At 39.9% G+C, this 20,212-nt stretch overlaps 1 protein-coding gene across 7 annotated transcripts in view; it reads right to left on the bottom strand.

The window, feature by feature from the left end:
* Positions 1-20,212, bottom strand: part of ANO6 (anoctamin 6) — a 192,175-nt gene that overhangs the window by 106,507 nt on the left and 65,456 nt on the right. For 3 of the 7 annotated variants that reach the window (XM_036300887.1, XM_036300888.1, XM_036300892.1), the window contains one exon: positions 203-282. The exons of 1 other annotated variant lie outside the window; for it this stretch is intronic. In XM_036300887.1, coding sequence (XP_036156780.1) covers positions 203-282 — 80 coding nt within the window. Of the gene's footprint in view, positions 1-202; positions 283-823; positions 845-2,115; positions 2,178-11,863; positions 11,906-20,212 lie in introns of those variants that run through there. 3 more of the 7 variants (XM_036300889.1, XM_036300890.1, XM_036300886.1) reach the window with 3 other exon arrangements.

A 20,212-nucleotide genomic window follows, 5' to 3' on the forward strand; every position in this document is an offset into this window, starting at 1 on the left:
GAACCAACAGAGCATGATGCCAAGACGCTACAGTTCTATAGTCACCTGTTCCCCAAAGAACCACAGCACTGCCAGCGAGACCTGTGCCGGGTGAAGAGCCACTGAAGGCACGAATCCATGGAAAAAGCCACACCTTTCCCTCCGGTTGGTGAGGAAGCTCTGGCTAACCAGTACAGATTTCAGACAGAGCAGTAATACTCACAAACTCCGGGGATCGGAAATCAGGCTGATTTTCCCGAGTTCCAAAACTGGAGCCAACCATCTGATCGAAGTTTTCCAACGCTAAAAATAAACAAACACATGAACAAATGAAGCATGAAGTTGCATCAGCTCACATACTTTTTGCTTTTAAATCAGCAGCACTGGCTTACCAACTATATTTAGCATTTGTGGCACACTTATAGGTTTATATGATTTAATACTTTCAGCTGTCAAAGACACTCAAAATGTTCAGTAGCTGTCTCCTCTATTGGACAATGCCAGGCTTGGAGGAAATCAGGTCTGAAAACACTTTAGGCTAAACCAGGGGTCCTCAAACTTTTTAAACAGGGGGCCAGTTCACTGTCCCTCAGACCGTTGGAGGGCCGGACTATAGTTTAAAAAAAAACAACTATGAACAAATTCCTATGCACACTGCACATATCTTATTTTGAAGTAAAAAAACAAAATGGGAACAACTACCATATTTATATTTGCATGTGGCCCACGGGCCGTAGTTTGAGGACCCCTGGGCTAGAACTACCATGGAAAATCTGTTAGCTCCTACCTAGAAGGACACAGCAACTATGCTATCACACTCTAGCTAAAAAACACTTCAATCTACCCATGTTCTTTTTCCAAGACATCTCAGAGAACTGATGTGAAGTGATTCTGGGGGAGCAATTTTGTTTCAAAATCTGTTGAATACCACTGTTGAATAGCACCATCTGGTAGAAATATACTGGGAGGCAAATAAAATTTTCCATTAGATACATTAAGAAAATGAAAAGAAACAAATAAAAATAATTTTAGTATTAGGACCTATGGGTAATATATGTTCAGATTACCATTTGAATTTGTATTCAATATAAAAAATTACTAGCAGGCTATTTTACCTTTTTTTTTCGGTACCAAGTCTTAGAAATGTAATGTGAATGTTATACTCACAACACATTCAATTTGGACGAACCACATTTCAAAAGCTCAGTGGCCACGTGTGATTAGTGTAGGGGACAGCACAGTGTCAGGAGGACGAAGGAACCAGATCCAGGTGGGCCACTGTGCACAATATGACTCTCATCGGCAAGTTCCTGACATGAATGAACGGTTTTTGTTCCAGATTAAAAGATACTGAGAGAACAAAACAACCATGAGCAGTGTGCTTTCGCCAATGGAAAGTTCAGGTTGTCACCTGTGCTTTTTGGCTGACTGGCTCTAAACCGGAGGTTCCCACCACCCTCTCCTTGGGACTGATTCATTTGTGAGAGCAGAGCACAGAATTATAGAAACATTTCCTTCCATTTACCAGTTTACTATACAGGGTTTGAAGGAGTTCAGAACAGGCCTCCCCGAGATGTACCACTATGGCATGTGGATTCCTCCGAGCTGAAGGCAATCGAGACCCTGAGGGCTCAAGAGAAACTTTTCTCTCTCCCTTGAAGAACTGAAATTGGGGGCCTTGCCCATAATAAGAGCTATCGCCAGAAATAAACTTTTATGACCCATCTGTATGGCAGGGCGAATATCTAATCACTGAACAGCTGCTCTTCTGATCGTCCCGTGAATGACCCTCCTCCCCTCGGAAGCCTGTCCCATCCCACTCCTTGGCTCAATATGGCAAGTCTTGTGGCACCGAGCCTTAACCTGTGGCATCTGGTGCTCTCTCCAGAGAGGGTCAGAACTCAGTGCATTGTTTGGTGGTGTGGGAGTTATATTCCCTAGGGCTCTTTAAATTTCTAACAGTCTGCCTTTTTCACGTCATTGATTAGTCTAAGAGGTTGGACCTGTTGATAAGTGAGAATATTTATTTAAATGTATTTAACTGTTTGTCACTGTTATTTAAACATATTTAAATATTTAAGAATATGTATTTAAGTTTATTTCATTAAGAACATGTTCCTTCGCAGCCAAAGTTACCTTGTTCCACTTATGCCTCCTGTTCCCTTTCTGTTTCCAAGCCTCTCATGTATATGTGGTTCCTGTATGCACAAAATTAAACATTTGTTTTTCCCCTATGAATCTTTTAAATATTGATTTATTAGACCAACAAAAGAAACCCTTTGTATGGTGGAGGAAAAATTATTTCTCCCCAACAAGGTAACATAAGGACACAGACAAACAGCCAGACAAAGTGGAACCTAAGCCATGTGTGTGGGAAGCGGGAGTTTCCATGACCTCGCCAATGTGCCACTCCTCATCTCCACACGCGCACCAACCTGAAGCCTCCAATCCTCGGGGTTTCTAGGGAGCTTCATTACATAAGCAAGAGTGATTGTCACTGGCCACTGGCCACTGGCCACTGATTTAACCTCATCTAGGTCAGGGCATGGGACTGAAAATTTCAACCCTCTAATCACCTGGTGGGTTCTTCTGGCAACCAGTCCCCACATTTGTTTACCTAGCCCAGTGGTTCTCAACCTTTTGGTCGCGACCCCTTTAACACAGTTCCTCATGTTGTGGTGACCCCCAATTTCATTGTTACAAATTGAACATAATTAAAGCCTAGTGATTAATCACAAAAACAATATGTAATTATATATGTGTTTTGCGATGGTCTTAGGCGACCCCTGTGAAAGGGTCGTTCGACCCCCAAAGGGGTCGAGACCCACAGGTTGAGAACCGCTGATCTAGGGGCTTTGCAAACATCACGTCTCTAACCTAAAAGGCACATTTATCACTTTGCTCTTATCCCATAAGAAACTCCTGGGGTTTTAGGGGCTCTGTATTTCTTATTATAAATCACAATACCAAAACAGTCATTAACAATATGTGGCATTCAGCTGCACAGAATTAAATTATGTTAAGAAATTATTTTTAATTTTATGAAATATGATGTTATTTTGCTTTTGTAGTGATTTTTTTCAATGCAATCTAATTTTTTGTTGTTGTTAATCCTTACCCAAAGGTGTTTTTTTCCCATTGATTTTTTAGAGAGAGTGGAAGGGAGGGGGAGAGACAGAGATAGAGACACACGGATATGAGAGAGACACATCAATTGTTTGCCTCCCACATGAGGCCCAACTGGCCCAGGGATTGGGCCTGCAATAGAAGGAATCAAAATAGGGTAGGGCTGCAACCTAATTTTTAAAAATCCATTAAAAGTTATGTAAAAGAAAAGGATGGGTTCCTATGGTTCCAGAAAAATTCCCTTCAGTGGCCCAAAAAAGAAGGCTGGACATGTATAGGGTAGATTCACAAGACCCCTCTAAGTGATTGTTTAACAAAACCAATATATCAGCTAACAGTTCAGCTACCCAATACCTGGGTTTGGCAGAGCACTAAGAAACCTCTCAATATCTGGATTCGATTTTGGGTTCACTCAAAGAGTCTTGTCCACGAAACTCATACCACTGACAACACAAACAAATGGTTCCAATTCTTTCCAAAAAACTCAGCTCATCGCAGGACCCCTACATGTGAACCAAAGCAGAAACAGGAAACACATGAGGCTGGCCAAGCCTTACAGAGCTGCAACCAAAGCCAGAACTGAGGTGCTCGCCTCTGAGAACTCCAGGAGGGCAACGGCAATTACGGCACAGTCTGTTACACTTCGAGAACTGCAATGTAACCAACCGGTTATTTCCAACATCATAATTACATCCTTGCAGACCGCCTTTTAAACTTGCTAAAATGTGCTTATACTACTGGCTATGAGGATGTGTTTTAAATTGGTGTTTTGCAGCTTGGTTTACATTCGGAAGAAAAGACCTAACCATTTTATAGCACTTAGATATTGAAAAAATTATATCTTTGGTGTCTATGATACCTTGTTTTTTGTTTGTTTTTTTTTTGGGGGGGGGGGAGCAGAACTAGCAAGTCAGTGAAACAATACTACAATACTGCAGATATTTTTAATCAGTATTATAAATCGGATAGAGTGAATTGACTTTGGCATTTTATTTTGATATCATTTTATAATTATATGCCCAATTTATCTATTAAGTATCTGGGATCAATAGATGGGACAAAGCTGCCTTTTTTTTTTTTTTTTTTTTTTTTTTTTTTTTTTAATGAAAGGGCAAACTTAAAGTATCCATTTTGCCTAAAGACAGGGTTGAGAAACAAGATGTATTACCCAGACATTCTATTAAATTAAAGGCATACATGCAACTGGAAAGGATTTGTGAGAGAAAATATAAAACTATTTATAGTGTTATTCTGCTGGTAATGAGAACTAATAGATTCACTGCTTAATGTCAACACAAAGGAGAAACTGTAAATTTGAGTGAATAAAAACAGAAACAGCTTTATTGAAACATCATCTAGGTAGAAAAAAGCTGCAGCTGTTGCTCTCAGGACCTAATATAGTCCCGAGAAACAAGTAATTTATGAACCTAATATGATAATTATACTTCCCCTACTGAAGGGCTCCAGTTAAAATTGGGTATTCTTGTTTCTGGTCATCTAATGCAGCTGAAAAGTTCATTTCTCAGCAAAAATAAAATAAACAAAATCAAGGTGACGCTGTTGTAGCTTTTCATTAAAATAGGGGCAGAATTAAGGTGGGGGGTGAAGGAGGATTCCAAAAAGGAAAAAAACGTTCATTTTCTTTCTTTCTTTATATAAATCATTTTTTAAAATGTAATATTTTGAAATGTACCACCTTGAATAGCATTGTGATTAGTTCATTTAATTTGGGCACTAGAAATATAAAAATATTTGGGACCTCTATGTTACCTGCTCATTAAAAAGCTGACTAGAGAGCCCACCAGCATGGATTCATGGTTGAGTGTCCACCTATGAACCAGGAGGTCTTAGACTGATTCCCTGGATTGTGTGCTCAATCCCTAGTGTGGGGCATGCAGGAGGTAGCTAGCTGATCAATGATTCTCTCTCATCATTGATGTTTCTATTTTTCCTTCTCCCCTCTTCTGTTGGAAATCAATTAAAAAACACACATCATTTTTTAAAAAGCTGACTAGAGAACTGAAAACTAGTTATTCTAATATGATGAAAAAATCTTTGGCATTGACATGTCAATGGAATTTTGTATGGGTGCACAATGAAAGCATAATTCAAAGTCAGGTTTGACAATACAATGGCCAATTTTTTTAAAAGCCATTATCTATAATTTTATAACAAAGATAATTTATTATCTATCATAAAACACAAAATGACCTTTCAGGAAATTCAGGAAGTGCCTGATAAGTAGTGCCCTAGCAATAAAAGTAATCAGAATTATACATCTACACGTCATCTAACTACACCACCCGCTTGGAGGTGGTTGGGTCCAATTGACATGTTTATTATGGTGGTTACTTGCCATTGAAATGATCAGAGATGTAGTGAATATATGACAGACCTCAACCAGGGTCTGGTGCAAAGGGCACTGGGCATGGATGCAGGGGACTGCCTGGGTTCAAGTCCTGATTTTGCAACTTTGCTGCATGATTGTAGGCAATAACTTATTCTCAGTTTATTTATCTGAAGCTGATAATAAAATTACTCTCCCTGGTTATTTACAGGGTTGTGTAAAGATACAAATGGCAATTCAAAAGCATGTTGTAAAAATACAAAGCACTATATAAATATAAAGTTCATGTACACAGACCCAGAGATATGAAAAAAATGTAATCAGAATTTGGTGAATGTGTTTATTTTTGGTGCCTGGCACTTCTAAATGTCTGATCTTATCTAATCTTCTTTAACCAAAGATGAAAATTCAAGGTTACTAGTTGCCTGAAGTCACCCCCCAGAACTGACACAATAGGAATCTTAATCTGTCCAATTCCAATTTTTTTAATAGTTTGTCTCTTGAGCTACTATGAATAATTCCAAGGCGGCACCAATGCTGAATCGAAGTTGATAAAGAATTAAGATTAAGATAGCTCAGCAGGTGTGGCTCAGTGGTTGAACATCAACCCATGAACCAGGTCACTGTTCAATTCCAGGTAAGGAACATGCCCGGGTTGTAGGCTCAATCCCCAGTAAGGGATGTGGGGGAGGCAGCTGATTAATGATTCTCTCTCATCATTGATGTTTCTATCCCTCTCTCCCCTCCTCTCTGACATAAATTAAAAAATAAAAAAGAATTAAGATAGTATTGTAAGTATAAGTCAAAAGAATTAACAAATAACAGACTAACGTATTTTGAAAACCACAGCAGTGAAATTCTGGCAAATAGCTAAAGACATTCATTCATGTGCTAACGATATAAGTTAGATAATATGAGCACAAATACTAAGATGAAGAAAGTATAGAAACTGTCCTCCTGAATCCTATGATCTAGTGAATGTACAACTAAAGAGATGTCAAAGGAATGGTCAATATCACCTTGGGAATGAGGTTGTGTTCACATATCCAGATTAGGCAGGATGTCTAGTGATCTGCCAAACAGTCCTGTACCTGAAAACTCTTCTCCCAATTGACTAGAAGTCTCTGAAAACTGGTCTCAGAATACATATAATGCTTGACTTGAATGCCAAAACCCCCAACCACCATTCTTAAAGCAATCACACCCCTGAGTGACCATTTCCCATCATTCCATACTTTCCAAATATTATGAGGCCTGCCCAGTCTCACTCCACACATCACTTACAGCTGAGTCTATCCCTCAGGCCTCACATCATACTGTGGTAGTCATATATGGTTTCCAGTATCTCTTTCTCTGGCCTGTTTAGCAGGATCTACAGTATTTTGGTGAATATTAGGTTGGGAAAAATCAATTTCCCATATTATAGAGAGGTTGTAAACCTGCAGATTACAGGTCCTATAATATTAAATGAGATATTAAATTCTAAAATGGAGCCAAAGAGTCAGTACTAGTGAAAGGAAAGGCAATAATGAAACATAAAACACAAAGACGGGAGACTTTCTTTCAAGATTAAGATGGCTGTATCCACCTAGGACAGTGGGCTTGAATTTTAAGACCTTTACACAGTAAAACCCTATGGCTTTAGGCACATCACTTAGCCCAAAGACTCAGTTTCCTCATTAATAAAATGTATATTATAATACCTACATCTGAAGGTCACTGTGGAGAATATATCAATATAAGCTTTATTATAGTACCTAGATCAGAAGATCATTGTGGAGAACACACAAATAAAATGTGTATTATAATACCTATATCAGAAGGTCATTGTGAAAAATGTATCAATATAATGTATATTACCATACCTACATCAGAAGGTCATTGTGGAGAATACATCAATAAAATGTATATTATAATACCTACATCAGAAGGTCATTGTGAAGAATAAATTGTGGACACATAAAAGTGACTTGAAAACTGTTAAGTACTATTTAAATATTGGCTATTATTACTTTTTAACTTTAATCTCTAATAAATTTTGGCACCCTTAACATTGTTAGGCACCAATTTTTCTATGTTACTTTTTACCTTGGCTATCCCTGCCATTCACTCCCTTTTGAATATAAAAATAAAATAAATTAGAACATAGAAAAAGATAACATTAATTTAGCAAATATTTTCGAACGACCTCAATGTCCTAAGCACTCTTGGCTACTACTTTTAATAAAAAGAAATGTAAATCAGGAAATGTTTCCCTTTTTTTCTGAATCTGGATGGCTCAATCTGACACCAGCTTGCTACTGGCATATAAACTCAATGACCATAATATTTAAATGAAAAAAATGAGGCATTCTCCTCTAATCATTTCTGGAATGCAAATTCCAAGTTCAAGTTGATGGTTTCCATTAGAGTTCTCGTTTTTCCCCATCTTGAAAAAGACAAAAGTGCTCTTTGTCACTCTCGAAAGTTAATAGTGCTCTTCAGTTCCTCAGAATGCAATTTAATTACCTACATAATAATGAGAGTTTTTGTATTTCCAGAAACCTATTGCACTGGGCCACACTGAGATAATGTCCACACACAAAGCAGGCTAATAATATAGTGTCCCTTCATGATTATATTCTTCAAATATTTGGACAATACTTATGAAAAGGAGGGGCTCAGCCTCTCTTCCACTCTGCCCACTGCACCAGCAACACATCTGACACATGCTCCTACCCAAGTACAAGACTCCACAGCTGAACTGGCAGCAGAAGGGTTCAGTGAGTCCCTTGGGCATCTCACCTTCCCAGCCCTACCCTACGTGGTTATTCTAAGGATTTTTTCCATCCACAAATAACTCTACTGCCCCTGAGAAGATCGTCAGTAAGCACAATTTTCTCCATCTTGCTGCATTGCCAGTGATGTTTGGTGTTGTTTTAGCTCCTCTTATGCACTGCCTTTTCTTTTTTCCACAATCCTCCCCTTCTTCAAATTCAGCTCTAAAAATGTGCCTGGAAGTTAAACATGTCTCCTTCTGAAGAGCTGAAACAACCATCACATGAGTCATTCTCACACCCCAATCAGATTAGCTAATGCCTTTGTAGAAAGGCCCAATGACTATCACAAACCTATCAGATTTCAGCTGAATTCATTGGTTCCTTTACCATCTTTAAAAAAAAAAATTCTTTATTGTGTTAACATATACTAAAGATAAAATTTTTGTTAACTATTTTTAAGTGTACAATTTGGTGGTATCAGTTCCATTTCCCAGGTTGTGCAACCATCACTACTACTTACAAAATTTTTTGTATCACCGCAGTGACTCTGTAACCCATTAAGCAATAACTCCCCGTTTTCTCCTGCCTCCCAGTCCATGATAGCCTCTACTTTCTGCCTGTATGAATTTGCCTATTCTAGATATTTGGAGAATCATATATTTGTCCTTTTGCTTCTGGCTTATTTCACTTACGATAATGATGTCAAGATTCATTGATGCTGTAGCATGTATCATTCCTTATGACTAATATTCCATTGTATGCATGCATATATCACATTTTGTTTATCTATTCATCTACTGATGGACACTTTGGTTGTTTTCACCCTTTGGCTACTGCAAATAATACTGCAATGAACAATGGCATAAAAATATCTATTTGAGTCCCTGTTTTCAATTCCTTTTGTTGCTAATCCTTACCTGAGGACATTTTTTTTCCACTGATTTTTAGAGAGAGTGGGAGGGAAGGAGGAAGGGAGAGAAGGAGAGAGAAACATTGATGTGTCTGGATTGAACCTACAACCCAGGCACATGCCCTTGGCTGGGAATCGAACCCGAGACCCTTTGGTGCATGGGCTGACACTCTAACTAAGAGCCATACCGGCCAGGATCCTGCTTTCAATTCTTTTGGGTATAAACCTAGGAGTAGAATTGCTGAGTCATATAGTAATTATATGTTTAGTTTTTTGAGGAGCCGCCAAATTATTTTCCACAGTTGATGTACCATTTTACATTCCATCAGCAGTGTATGAGGATTCCAACTTCTCAACATCCTTGTTGACATGTTATTTTCAGATTTTTTTAAAAAATTATAGCAATTCTAGCAGGTATGAAGTGGTGTTCTGGTTTTGATTTGCATTTCCCTAATGACAAATGATGCAAAGTATCTTTTCATGGCCATTTGTATATCTCCTTGGAGAAATGTCTACTCAAATCCTTTGTCCATTTTCAATTAGGAAGTCTTTTCACTGAGTTGTAGGAGTTCTTTATATATTCTGGGTATTAAAGCTTTATAGATATATTATTTCCGAATAGTTTCCCTCTCTGTTAGCTGTCTTTTCATTTTCTTGTGAATGTCCTTGATGAACAAAAGTTTTTAATTTTGATAAAGTCCAATTTATCCATTGTTGTTGCTCATGCTTTCGGTATAGTATCTAAGAAGCATTGCTAAATCCAGGGTCATGAAGATTTATCTCTAAGTTTTTTCTAAGAGTTTTATGGCATTAACTCTTATATTTAGGTTGTTGATCCATTTTGAGTTAATTTTTGAATACAATATGAGGTAGAGGTCCAACTTCATTCCAATTTTTAGCATGTGGAAATCCAGTTGTTAAAAACACTCTTATTTTCTCATTAGATATACTTGACACCCTTTCAAAAATCAATTGGTCATAGATATGTAGATTTAGTCCTGAACTCTCAATTCTATTCTATTGGTCTATATGTTTATCTGTATGCCAGTACTACACTGTTTTAATTACTGTGGTTTTATAAAAATATTGAAATCAGGAAATGTGAATCCTCCAACTTCATTCATCCTTTTTAAAATTGTTTTGGCTACTGAGGACCTCTTACAGTTCCACATGAATTTGAGTCAACTTTTCCACTTCTGCAATATTTACTATTTTAATAATATTTTTATTTAGATTTAATAATATTAATGATAGGCAATCATGTAATTGATTTTATTTCATTTAACTAATTTGGTGTTGCTTTTTTAAAAATATATTTTTATTGATTTCAGAGAAGAAGGGCGAGGCAGAGAGAGAGAGAGAAACATCAATGATGAGAATCATCGATTGGCTGCCTCCTGCATGCCCCTTACTGGGGATCGAGCCTGAAACCCAGGCATATTGCCTTGACTGGAATCGAACCTGGGACCCTTCAGTCCACAGGCTGATGCTCTATCCACTGAACCAAACCAGCTAGGGCTATTGTTGCTTTTTAAAAACTTGGCTAAGACAACTGATGTTCTATAAAGGACGAACGGTTTTAATTATAGAAATACGTTCCAACAACATCTTGGAAAGCTATCACTATCCCTTCATAGTTCAACTGTTTCAGATCTTCCAAGACTCCCAGGGTTCCCAGCTAAAGATCACCCCAAATTTGCAGTGGGGTATGGCTCAGCTGAAACTTGGTTCTAGCCACTGACCTGTCAGTTCCCAAATTACAGTGATTATACATGTCCTGGGATGAAAGACACCACTCTTAAATTTCTATTGTCTTTAAACTCAGAACACATGTGAGTCATAACCCCATGCTTCACTTCCAGAGCTGGCCTGATTTCAAAATTCATTTTTGACGGATAGGAGGGATGAGAATATAAAAACGTAAGGGAAAAGAAAAATCTGTAAGTCCACATTCCCTCATCCAACACCTCTGATGCAAAGACTTTTGTGTTTCAGAATTCAGAAAGAAAAAACTCGACAGGCTTCCAATGGAGACTGCAGAATAGGTAAGCACCGCCCTTGCCTCCTCTCATGTCCACTTTAAAACTACAACTAAACGAGAGAATAACCAGCACTGGGAACTGCCTGAAGTCTAGCTGAACAGAAGTCCTATAACTAAGGACATACAGAAGAAGCCACTTTGAGACAGGCAGGAGTGACAAAGGCACGGAATGGGCTGGACACACACACACACACACACACTCAGCAGTTTAAAAATTAGGAGGGATGTCTCAACTGCAGAGGTTCCCCTATGGCAGCGGTTCTCAACCTGTGAACAGAGGTCGCCTAAGACCATCAGAAAACACATATATAATTACATATTGTTTTTGTGATTAATCACTATGCTTTAATTATGTTCAATTTGTAGCAATGAAAATACATCCTGCATATCAGATATTTACATTACGATTCATAACAGTAGCAAAATTACAGTTATGAAGTAGCAACGAAAATAATTTCATGGTTGGGGGGTCACCACAACATGAAGAACTGTATTAAAGGGTCGCGGCATTAGGAAGGTTGAGAACCACTGCCCTAAAGATGATGGGATCCCAGCCCCACACCAGGTTCTCTAGCACAAGATTCCAATGCCAGGAAGAGAAGTACCCATAACTTTCGGCTTGAAAACCAGCAGGAACAGTGGCTCAGACTAAAGGCGGCTTAGGTCTTGGGTGCCCTCTTAAAGGGCCCACATGGACTTACCTGTTGAAGGGGTCACTAGATCTTAGCTCTGGTGCTGGAGCAGCAGCTTGAAAAGCTCAGGGACTTACTGAGAGGAACTGAACTGTCTGGCTTCAAGGCAAAGGTGGGAGGGGCAGCTTTCTCCCAGAAAGAAGTGCTAAGGAAGCCATGGATCATTGCTAAGCCCTCCCCCTGCAGGCCCAGACTGGCACCATATCTGCATTTCCATCAACCTGGCTAACACTGTTAGCCCGCCCAAGTAATTCACTGAGACCCTACCCTACCCAACTTGCTGGCCCACCCAAAGCCTGTCCAGATGCTTTTCCATACAAACGACCTATCTTGTCTCATACTGGGACTCTGCTAAAATCTCTCAAATGTTCATAAACCCCAAACAAGCAGCATCTAGCCTTGGCATGCCCTGCATTTCCTGCTAAGCAGCCCCAACTAAGGACTAACAGCAGCTAACCTCAGTTCACAGCTTAGCCTCTCCTAGGCATCTCCAAGCCCAGCACAAGTGGCAACCATCTGTAGATCACTTTGTAGCTCATACCAGGTGGCCCCAAGCAGGGCACAGGCAGCAGCTGACCTTGGCCTGAACCTCCCAAGAAGCCCCAGAACCAACATACCCCCATGGGAAACTTCAAACCACACCAGAGTACCACCCAACCACCTTCATGAATGTCACACTCAAAGGGCAATTTAGGGAGGAATCAGAGCCCCGCTAAAGCAAATCCTGCTACAAATGGTCAGTCCCTATATAATAGCTCATCCAACCAGCAATCAAAGCTCAACTATAACAGGAGGGCACACACAACCCACACAAGGGACACACCAAGTCAGGTGACAAGGGAGACTGTACCACAAGGTCCCACAGGACACATACTAAATAGGGCCACTCTACCAAGACTAGGAGACATAACAGCTCCACCTAATACATAGAAACCACATAGGAAGTCAGCAGCCAAAATGAGGAGACAAAGAAACATGCCCCAAATAAAACAACAGGAGAAATCTCCAGGAAAGAAAACTAAATTAAATGGAGGCAAGCAATCTATCACATACAGAGTTCAAAACACTGGTTATAAGGATGCTCAAGGAACTTAGTGAGAACTTCAACAGCATAAAAAAGAACATAGAAACTATTTAAAGAACCAGTCAAAAAGGAAGAAATACATTACAGAAAATCAACAGATTAGATAAAGCAGAGGAAGGATTGGATCTGCAATTTGGAACAGGAGGTAGCAGAGAATACCCAATCAGAACAGCCAAAAGAAAAAGAGAATAAAAAATGAGGATAGTTTAAGAGGCCTCTGGGACAACATCAAGCATGCAAACCTTGCATCATAAGGATACCAAAAGGAGAGGAGAGAGAGCCAGGAATTGAAAACCTATTTGAAGAAATAATGACTGAATATTTCCCTAACCTGGTGAAGCAAATAGACATACAAGCCTAGGAAGCACAGAGAGTCCCAAACAAGAGGAACCCAAAGAGGCCCACACCAAGACATCATAATTAAGGTTACAGACAAAGTGAGAATTTTAAAAGTAGTGAGAGAAAAGCAGTTAATTACCTATAAGGGAGCTCCCGTAAGACTGTCAGCTGATTTCTCAACAGAAACTTTGTAGGCCAGAGGAACTGGCACAAAATATGTGAAGTGTTAAAAAGCAAAGACCTAAAGCCAAGATTACTCTACCCAGCAAAGCTATCCTTTAGAATTAAAGAACAGATAAAGAGCTTCCCAGGTATGAAAAATCTAAAGGAGTTAATCACCACCAAACCAGTATTACATGAAATGTTAAAGGGTCTTCTTTAAGTAGAAGACAGAGAGATAAAAAAAAAAAAACATGAATAATAAAAAGGCAATAACTACATAAATATCACTAATTAGTTTAAATGTAAATGGATTAAATGCTCCAATCAAAAGACATACAGTGACTGAATGGGATAACAGAACAAGACCCTTCCTTACATGTGCTGTCTGGAAGAGACTCACTTCAGATCAAAAGACACACACAGACTGCAAGTAAAAGGATAAAAAAAAATATTTCACAAAACTGAAAACAAACCTGGCCAAAGTAGCTCAGTTGGTGGATCATTGTTCTGTGCACCGAAATATTGCTGGTTCAATTCCCAGTCAGGGCATATACCTGGGTTTCAGGTTCTACCCCCAGTCAGGGCATGTACAGAGGGCAACTGATCAATGTTTCTCTCCCTTACACACACACACAGACATTCTCTCACACACTTTTTCACCCTTCTTCTCTCTAAAAATCAATAAAATATATCCTCAGATGAGAATTTAAAAAAACAAAAACAAAAAAATAACTGGGGTAGCAATACTTATACCAACAAAACAGTCTTCAAAACAAAGGCTATAATAAGAGACAAATAGGGACCCAGCAATTCCACCTCTGGGTATTTATCTGAAGAAACCCAAAACACTAATTCTAAAACACATCCATATCCACATATTCATTGCAGCATTATTTACAATAGCCAAAATATGGAAGCAATCAAAGTTTATGTTAATAGATGAGTGGACAAAGAAGTGGTGCATATATAAACAATGGAATATGACTCAGCCATTAAAAAAATGAAATCTTGCATCTGCAACAACATGGATGGACCTAGAGTGCACTGTGCTGAGTGAAATAAGTCAGAGAAAGACAAATGCTAGATGATTTCACTTATATGTGGAACCTAAAAACAACAAACAAAACAAAAACCAATTCAAAGACAGAGAACATTTTGGTGGTTGCCAGGTGGGAGGGGGATTGAGACATGGGTGAAAAAGGTGAAGGTATTAAGAAGCACAAATGGTAGTTACAAAATAGTCATGGGGATGTAAAGTACAGCATAGAAAATATGTATATAAAAGCCTTGCGACCATTCGACCATCCTACTGTCCAACTGGCAGCTATGACACACAATGACCACCGGGGGGCAGATGCTCCGACTGATAGCTATGACGCGCACTGACCACCAGGGGGCAGACGCTCAATGTAGAAGCTGCCGAGCTGCGGTGACTTGGCAGCTGTGGTTCTCAGGTGACGCACCCGGAACCAGAGAGGAGGGAGCCCATGCACTGGGCCTCTAGTAGTAAATGATATTTTAATAACTATGCATGGTGTCCAATGGGTACTAGGGTTATTGGGTGATCACTAAGTAAGTTATATAAGTGTGTAATCACTATGTTGTATACCTGAAATTAATATACTATTGTATGTCAGCTGTAGTTGAAAATAAAAAATTCTTAATAAAGGAAAAAACTCTTACATGTTACTTGTATGTTACCATGCACCCCTAATTGGCTCTGGGGCAGCACCCCTTACACAAACATCTTCCTATTTTGCAGTAAAAAATGTGAACAGTCAGTCTAAATGGGATAAATAAAAAATACAGTCTCATGATGCTTGAGGTCTGGTTTTTCCATCCAATGAGTTCAGACTTGTCAGGTTCTATCACCAAATGAGTTACCAGAAACTACTGTTTTCCAGCACTTTTTCGATTTTTGAATTTTAAGAAATTGTGGAACTGTAACTAAGAATGTATTCAGCACACAACAGCAGAACTCAAAACCCTATTGCAGCAGTCTGTCACATACACACAGAGAAAAAGGCTTGCACCTAACTGCCTTCTAATGACAGACTCAGAAGGAAGAACCCCACAGATAGTCATTTTTTCTCATTCTCTCACAAATTGAGTATTTACCAAATTGATTTCCCCTAGTAATCAACTCTAATCCAGAAAGTGAACCCTCAATTTGTCTAAAAGGAAAACTGGAATTGATATACCATTTTTAATTATCAAAGTGACAGAAAAGAGTTAATGCTGTCTAATTAGCAGAGGGACAGGGAGCACACACAGGTATCCAGCGTGTCAGGTAGTATGAGCTTTCTGGATGGCAATTTGGCAAAGGTAGCAAAAGCTTTACTATCAGTCATATCCTTTAATCTTACAAATTTTATTTCTAGGAAATATAAATGCTTACTTAAATATATTACATGGTAGAATATAATGTAATCATTTAAAAATCATTTTGTAAAATAATATTTATGACACGGAAAATTCCAATAATATATTTCAATGTGAAAAAACTAGATGATAAAACTATATGGTATATACTCAAAAGAATGAAGAGGAACTTGAACAAATATTTGCACACCCATGTTCACATTAACATTATTCACAACAGCCAGAAGGTGGGAGCAATCTAAGTTTCCAACAACGATGAATAGATAACAAAACATACAACAGAGTATTATTTAGCTTTAAAAAGGGAATTCTGACACATGTTACAACGTGGATGAATCCTGAGGGCATTCTGCTAGGTGAAATAAACCAGCCACAAAAGGACAAATTTTAATTAAAAAAAGAAGGATAAATATTATGTGATTCCACTAATATGAAGTCCTTAGAGTAGTCAAATTCAAAGATATAGAAAGTAGAATGGTGGTTGCGAAAGGTGGGGGGGGGGAGGGAAGAATGGAGAGTGGTTGTTCAAAGGGAGCAGAGTTTCAGTTCCTCAAGATAAAAAAGTTTAGGAGATGGACGGTTGCACAATGAGAATGGTCTTAATGATACTGAACTGTACTATACCCCATACTTCCCCGTTTTGATAAATGACCCCCAAATCCACCAGATTAATCAGACCAAAATTCCTGGAGTCATCCCTGACTCCTTTCCCTCAGACACCCAATTCCTCTAAATCCAGTCAGCTGAGTTTTCAAAATCTACCCAGAAACCAGCTCTTGACTTCTCACCACCCATAGGGCTTAGATAATAACTAGCACTTAACACTAATATGATAAGACTGCTTATCAAATTCTAGTGCCTGTTTTATATCTAAGTTCTTTTCATATATGAACCCACTTTATCCTCACAATAGCCCTATAGGGTAAAGGTAAGTACTATCATTAGCTTTACGTCACCAATGAAGAGGCACAAAGAAGTCACGTACTTTGCCCAAGATCACACAGCTCATAAGCCAGAGGACTGGGATCTGACCCAGGAGCCCGTAGGCTGCTATGCTTGTAACTACTACCTGATAACTATTTTTTGGTCTTAGGAAGCTTGCTCTCTTGCTAACTGTTCAATATCCCTACCTCAAGAGAGGCCGTTCCTGAAATTCTAACAGCCTCAGAATAGGGCCCCATTCTCTGTCACCTTGCCCTGTGTACTTTTCTTTAGCACATAATTAATAATTACTTGTTCTATATTCTTTGAGTTCCATGAGGGCAGAGATTTCACCTGGTTTGTAGTTGAATCCTAAGCACCTAGAACAGTGCGTGGGCCATGTTAGGCACTCCATACTTACCTGTTCAAAGAATGCCTTCTGTCAGTAAGGTTGGCTGCGGGGGTCAGACACACCTGAAGTCAAACTCCAGACACCACTTCCTAACTATTGACCTTGGGCAGCCTATTCTACCTTTCGATATTTCATTGTCTGAACCTGAAGAATAGCACTTCCCCGTGGGGTTGTTTTGAAGATGAAATGAGTTGTGGCATATGAAGTGTTTAGCATTGAACCTGCACATAATAAACCTTAGGTAAATATTAGCTGCAAGTGTTACATAATGAGAGGAAAAAGTGTTATGTTTGAACCTTCCTAAAGTGTTTTTTTTTAAAGGGGCATATAGTATATAGCCTTTGGGATATGTCAAGTAATAAAGATGCTAATGGCAGTTTATTAAACGTTGTGTAACAACAGAAATGAGGAAAGTGCATGTAAATTCAATCTGATATTGAAAACTAAGAAAACTCAAGAAACATGTAGACCTCATGTTTATGCATTTTCTACTGTGTTATTATTTAGATACTAGAGGCCCAGTGCATGGAATGGGGGTGGGGGGGCTCAGCCAGGCCTGCACCCTCTCCAATCCGAGACCCCTCGGGGGATGTCCAACTCACAATCCGGGACTGCTGGCTCCTAACCACTCACCTGCCTGCCTGATAACCCCTAACCCCTCTGCCTGCCTGCCCCTGCTGGCCTGATCACCCCTAACCACCTCTGCCTCGGCCCCTGCCACCGTGGTTTTGTCTGGAAGGAGGACCAGACAACCGGAAGATGTCCAGTTTATCTGGTCTAATTAGCATATTACCCCTTTATTAGTATAGAGTTCTAAATCACACCCATTCTTTAAATTTTGAATGTATGGGCACATTTTCTTAAGCCACCAGGTAAGAAATGGACTAAAATGACAAAAATTCCTTCTAAATAAATCGATTTTAGTAGGTCAGACTATTATTTGAGGCTAAATAGTGTAAGTGCCTATATCCAACCACCACCCGTTCTGCTGGCTCTACTCAGCAGTCAGGCAAGGAGGGCGTCAAGTGCAACCCTGGCAGCAAAGCCTCCTCTTCCTCAGGAAAGTGTTCAGAAGTGGGGCACCCACATCTGACCCCAGTCACTTCCTTCTGCTGAAGAAGTGGCTGGGTGATGGCCATTCTAATTGCTGTGGACACATCCACTGTGCTACAAATAGGTGGCTGTTTAAGGGAAACTTGGACCCGGCTGGGAGGGAGGAGCCACAGGCAGAAGCATCTGATCCCAGGCCACAGGTCTCTTCCTCCAAAACTGCAATCCTCGAGACAAGCACCTCTCTGCAAGGTCCCAGTGATTCTCACGGTCTTCTGACCACAGCATTTCTCAGCTGCGAATCTAATGCTTCAGAAGCTTTGAACCCTGCTGTTTGCTACACACACACACACACACACACACACACACACACACATAAGCAACTCCTTGTGTCTTTTCTCTCATTACACTTTGATTATGTAACTTGAAATTCTAGTTCAGTTGCCAGCTGGTAAGGACCTGCTACTACTCTCCCAGTAGATGGGGGTGGTGCATGGAGATGCAAGGGAGCAGGAAGATCCAAATGGGAACATTCCCTCCCAATTTGGGAGCTCTTGATTTAGTGGCTTGGAAGGCTGTTCCTTTTAGAATCCCACCAGAGATTTCAATCGTGTGATTAACCTCTGGCTGGCCAGATGCAGCTGAGAAGGGTGAGGCATTTCTACTCTAGAAAATACCACAAAGCATAGTTCTTTCACTGTAATCTTTTTAAATATGCAAATGATCTGAATATAGCCAAATTACCTGAGATGTGAGGCATTTAAATTTTCTCAAAATATGCATTTATCATGCTAATTATAAAAATAATACAAATGACACATAAGTAAATCAGACTGCCTCTCCCTAGGGAGGGAGTAACAATCCTGAAGCTTATTCAAGGATCAAATGTCTTAAATTCCCAGACCTTTGTGAGTTCATCTCATGCCTGTTTTTGTCCTTGTCCTTCCTTTTCATGTACCAAGTTAATATAAGCATCAGACTTTCCTATATACTAGTAAAACAATATCTCTCATTTATTTAGCATGCAATATGAGCTAAGCAATACAGTAGGTCTTAGGGGATGTAAAATGGCCACTAAGGCGTTTACTTGTGAAGGCTGTAGGTAAACAAACATAAGAAGTGACCATGCAGGGGGAATAGGTGCCTGCCTGCACAGGGCTGGGGAGTGGAAAAAGAGAGTCCTGAGTCATGCGCAAGAGGAGATGGGAGACCGTCTGAGAGGCTGCTCTGATAAGAAAGTACAGGCTGGCCCGGCCAGTGTGGCTCAGTGGTTGAGCATCAATCTATGAACCTGGAGGTTATGGTTCGATTCCCAATCAGGGCACATGCCTGGGTTACCGGCTAGATCCTGTGTGGGGCATGCAGGAGGCAGCTGATCAATAACTCTCTCTCACCATTGATATTTCTTTCTCTCCCTCTCCCTTCCTCTCTGAAATCAATAATTTTTTTTTTAAGTGCAGGCTGGAACTAACACAATGACCATAATAGTGGGGGTGAACAGAATTAGATAGAGTCCAGAGATATGAAGGCCTCAGAACCAAGAGGCCTTTACAGGGTGATTGGAGAGGAAGGTAAGAGATACCTAGACTCAGCATCCCATCTGACCGTGGCAACTTCGCTCACTAAGCAAGAACAGCCTTCCAAATCTCCAACTCCTCCTTCACCAGTTTCAGTAGGAAATCCTAACCTTCTATTACGCAGAGGAAGTGGGAAACTAGATGCTTCCTGATGGAAACATCAGTAAATTCCATGGCTTAATCAAACGACATTCCTTTATGCAGTCAACCAACAAGTATTTGTTGAGTGCCTGCCACATGCCAGCACTGAGGCCCTGCCCCCTTTCATCCTCTCCACCTCCTCAGCCCAAAGGCTCCCCTCCCCCGCCCCCCCCGCCACACACGTTGGCTTCCATTCCCACTGGCCTTCTCACTGTAGAGCATTCGGCACTTTTCCTGTGACTTCAGCCTACTCTTCACTTGCCCCTCATTGACATTTTTCATGCTCAAAG

This window comes from Myotis myotis, unplaced genomic scaffold (assembly GCF_014108235.1).
Source record: "Myotis myotis isolate mMyoMyo1 unplaced genomic scaffold, mMyoMyo1.p scaffold_m19_p_3, whole genome shotgun sequence".
NCBI classification, from domain to species: Eukaryota; Metazoa; Chordata; class Mammalia; order Chiroptera; family Vespertilionidae; genus Myotis; species Myotis myotis.